The sequence below is a fragment of the Bison bison genome, unplaced genomic scaffold (genome assembly GCF_000754665.1).
Source record: "Bison bison bison isolate TAMUID 2011002044 unplaced genomic scaffold, Bison_UMD1.0 scf7180017864368, whole genome shotgun sequence".
NCBI lineage: Eukaryota > Metazoa > Chordata > Mammalia > Artiodactyla > Bovidae > Bison > Bison bison.
In genome coordinates, this window is record NW_011494940.1 from 2,276,801 (window position 1) to 2,279,421 (window position 2,621).

The 2,621-nt window shown below is 67.0% G+C and overlaps 1 protein-coding gene across 1 annotated transcript in view; it reads right to left on the reverse strand.

Annotated features, from left to right (window-relative positions):
• Window positions 1–2,621, reverse strand: part of PAPLN (papilin, proteoglycan-like sulfated glycoprotein) — a 36,316-nt gene that overhangs the window by 18,642 nt on the left and 15,053 nt on the right. The window contains exons 11-14 of the mRNA XM_010855796.1: window positions 2,556–2,621; window positions 1,380–1,587; window positions 719–901; window positions 247–388 (exon numbers count right to left, since the gene is read on the reverse strand). Coding sequence (XP_010854098.1) covers window positions 247–388; window positions 719–901; window positions 1,380–1,587; window positions 2,556–2,621 — 599 coding nt within the window. The remainder of the gene's footprint in view (window positions 1–246; window positions 389–718; window positions 902–1,379; window positions 1,588–2,555) is intronic.

The following is a 2,621-nucleotide window of genomic DNA, read 5'->3' on the forward strand; positions in this document are numbered from 1 at the left end:
TGTGCCAGCAGTCACAGAGAGCTCTGGGGGTGACGGAGAGGTGCTGCCTCCCAGGGGGCCACACGGCTGCCCGGTGAGGCTGCCAAGAACTGGCCTCTGCGGACGGCAAAGGCCTCACACACGGAGACCTGAGAGGAGGATGGTCCAGGGGGCTGAGGGCACAGGCGCAGGGGCAGGAGGTGCTGGCCAGGCTGCCAGCAGGGCTAGAGGCTGGGCCAGGCTCCAGCTGCCCCTCCCCGTGCTTACCTGGAGGGAGATCGCAGGGCTGCGTGTTGCAGGCCTCCAGGGCCGGGGGCTTGGATGGCTGCAGGCTCCCACAGCGGCCAGGGGGCCCAAGGGCACAGACCACCTGGCGCCTCCGAGTGCCCGAGCTGCAGCTCTTGGAGCACTGAGGACCCCAGGAAGGGAGTGAGAGAGAGAACACACCGCATGGGGGGAGAGACCCTAAGGCTGGGGGGTGCCCATAAGGCAGGGGGAAGGGGAGATGCCTGAGTCCTATAGTCAGACCCAGGGTCCAGGACTGGACAGTGGTGAAGGGGAGGAGGGGAGGTGGGGAGGAGGGGAGGGGGAAGGAAGGGGGGGAGGGGGAAGGAAGGGGGGGAGGGGGAAGGAAGAGGGAGGGAGGGGGAAGGAAGAGGGGATGATGCCCAGGGATCAGGACTCAACAGTGGGAGAGGGGGCGGGGGGGGGGGGAAGGGAGGGGAGGGGCAGTACTCACTAGACCCCAGGCGCCCACGTGCCAGGCCTGGTCACTGAGGGGGGGACAGTCGTCATGCACACAGGGCTCAGTGAGAGGCGGACGGTCCTCCAAGGAGCAGGCCGTGGCGTGGAGCAGAGACCCCTCGTCACCCCGGCAGGTGACACTCCGCCTCCGGACCCCCGCACCACAGCTGACAGAGCACTGTGAGGACCGGGCTGTCAGCGAGAGCTGGTCCTCGCCCAGCTGGGGTCCCACCAGCCTGGCATGGAGGGCAGACAGCGCTCCGTGGCCCCAGGCCCAGAGAGGCCGAGTCACCCTCCTGAGGTCACACAGCCTGAACAACGGTGGCGGACACCGGGCTGAAGTGTGTTTTCCTTTATTTGCAACTGCTATACACATAACTGGCCAGAAGCAGTGACCAGCAGCCCCAGCCCCTCCCTCGCCCCCAAACAACATGCCCGGCTCCTTTCCCACCTGCCCTGGACCCTCGAAAAGGAGGAACAGCGCTGGAGCAGGGATCCAAGCCCCTGCTCCTAGCCCCAGCCTTGACCACAGCCTCCGGGACCACCTGGCAGGTCCCTTCTCTCCCAGGAGCCACTTCCCCTGAGGATGACAAGTCTTTCAGAGTTGCCGGCGGCCACCCAGGCCCACCACCCCGTCCCAGAGGGGCCGGGCTCACCTCACTCCAGGGCTCCACGCTCCAGCCTGCGCAGTGCTGCAGGTTGCAGGCCCGTGTGCCCGGGGGCTTCTCAGGCAGACCCTCACACTCAGCATCCTCAGCAGCCTCCTGGGCACTGGCCCCATCAGACAAGACACAGTAGACGGAGCGGGACTGGGAGCCGCCCCCACAGGAGGCCGAGCAGAGCGTCCAGGGCCCCGTCTTCCAGCTGGTGGGAAGCAGGAGCGCACTGAGGTGGGCCCTGCAGCTGGGTCTGAGGTCCAGGCCCAGGGGGGCGGCACCCAGGAGCGGAGTGGGGACCCCCCTCCCCAGCCCATCCTCCGAGCATCGGGCTGTCCAGGTGAGGGGCAGAGAACCCTGCCCAAAGGCCTAGGTCCAGCCCTGCTCACCATTCCCACCACTGTGCCCGGGTCCCTATAAACACGGAGCCTGGCTGCCTCCCTCCCAGGGCTCCTGTCCTCACATGGACCCCTTTCTCCTCACCAGGTCACCATCACCCCAGCCAGACTCCACTCCCTCCAGGTCTGACCTTAGTGGAGGGGGGCATCTCCCTGAGGGGACATGCTCACCCATATGTGCAGCGGCCCTTCCCGGCCCTGGGCCCCAGGACCTGGACGATAGGACCATCCCCACCGCATATGCAAAGCCAAGCCTACCACCATCCCAAGAGACCAGCTGCCTGCCACCAAGGCCACCGGGTGGAAGACGGCACAGCCCTGCAGGGAGCCGGCGGCCCGAGGATTACCTGCTCCTGCACACACGCTGGGCCCCAGCAAGGTGCCACGCTCTGGGCCGGTGCAGGTAAGAGGTCCTTGGTGCACAAACAAAGGCATCGCCAATGCCCTCAGGCCCCTGGGCCCAAGCCCTGGTCCACTCCTTGGCATCCGCCAATTTCCTGCCAGCTCACACCAATGGGGCCTCTGGTACCCACACCACCGTCCACCCCCCCGCCATTAGCCTGGACATTCTGGGCACTGTGTGGGCTCACAAGGGTGGACAGAACCACTCAGGGTCTCACACTCAGGCCCCCCACTGCCTCCTCCCCACCCAGCTGCAGCTATCAGGAGCCCCCCAGCCTCCTGCTTTTCCCAACACCTAAAACAGCTCAGGGCCTCCACCCCCCTCCCACCGAAGAGCTTGGGCCCTGCCTGGGCAGAGCGGCGGGCAGGGCCTCACCGCTTGGTGTGTGGGCAGGGCTGCAGGCTGCAGGGGCGGCGGTCAGCTGGCCGCGACTGGGGCTGG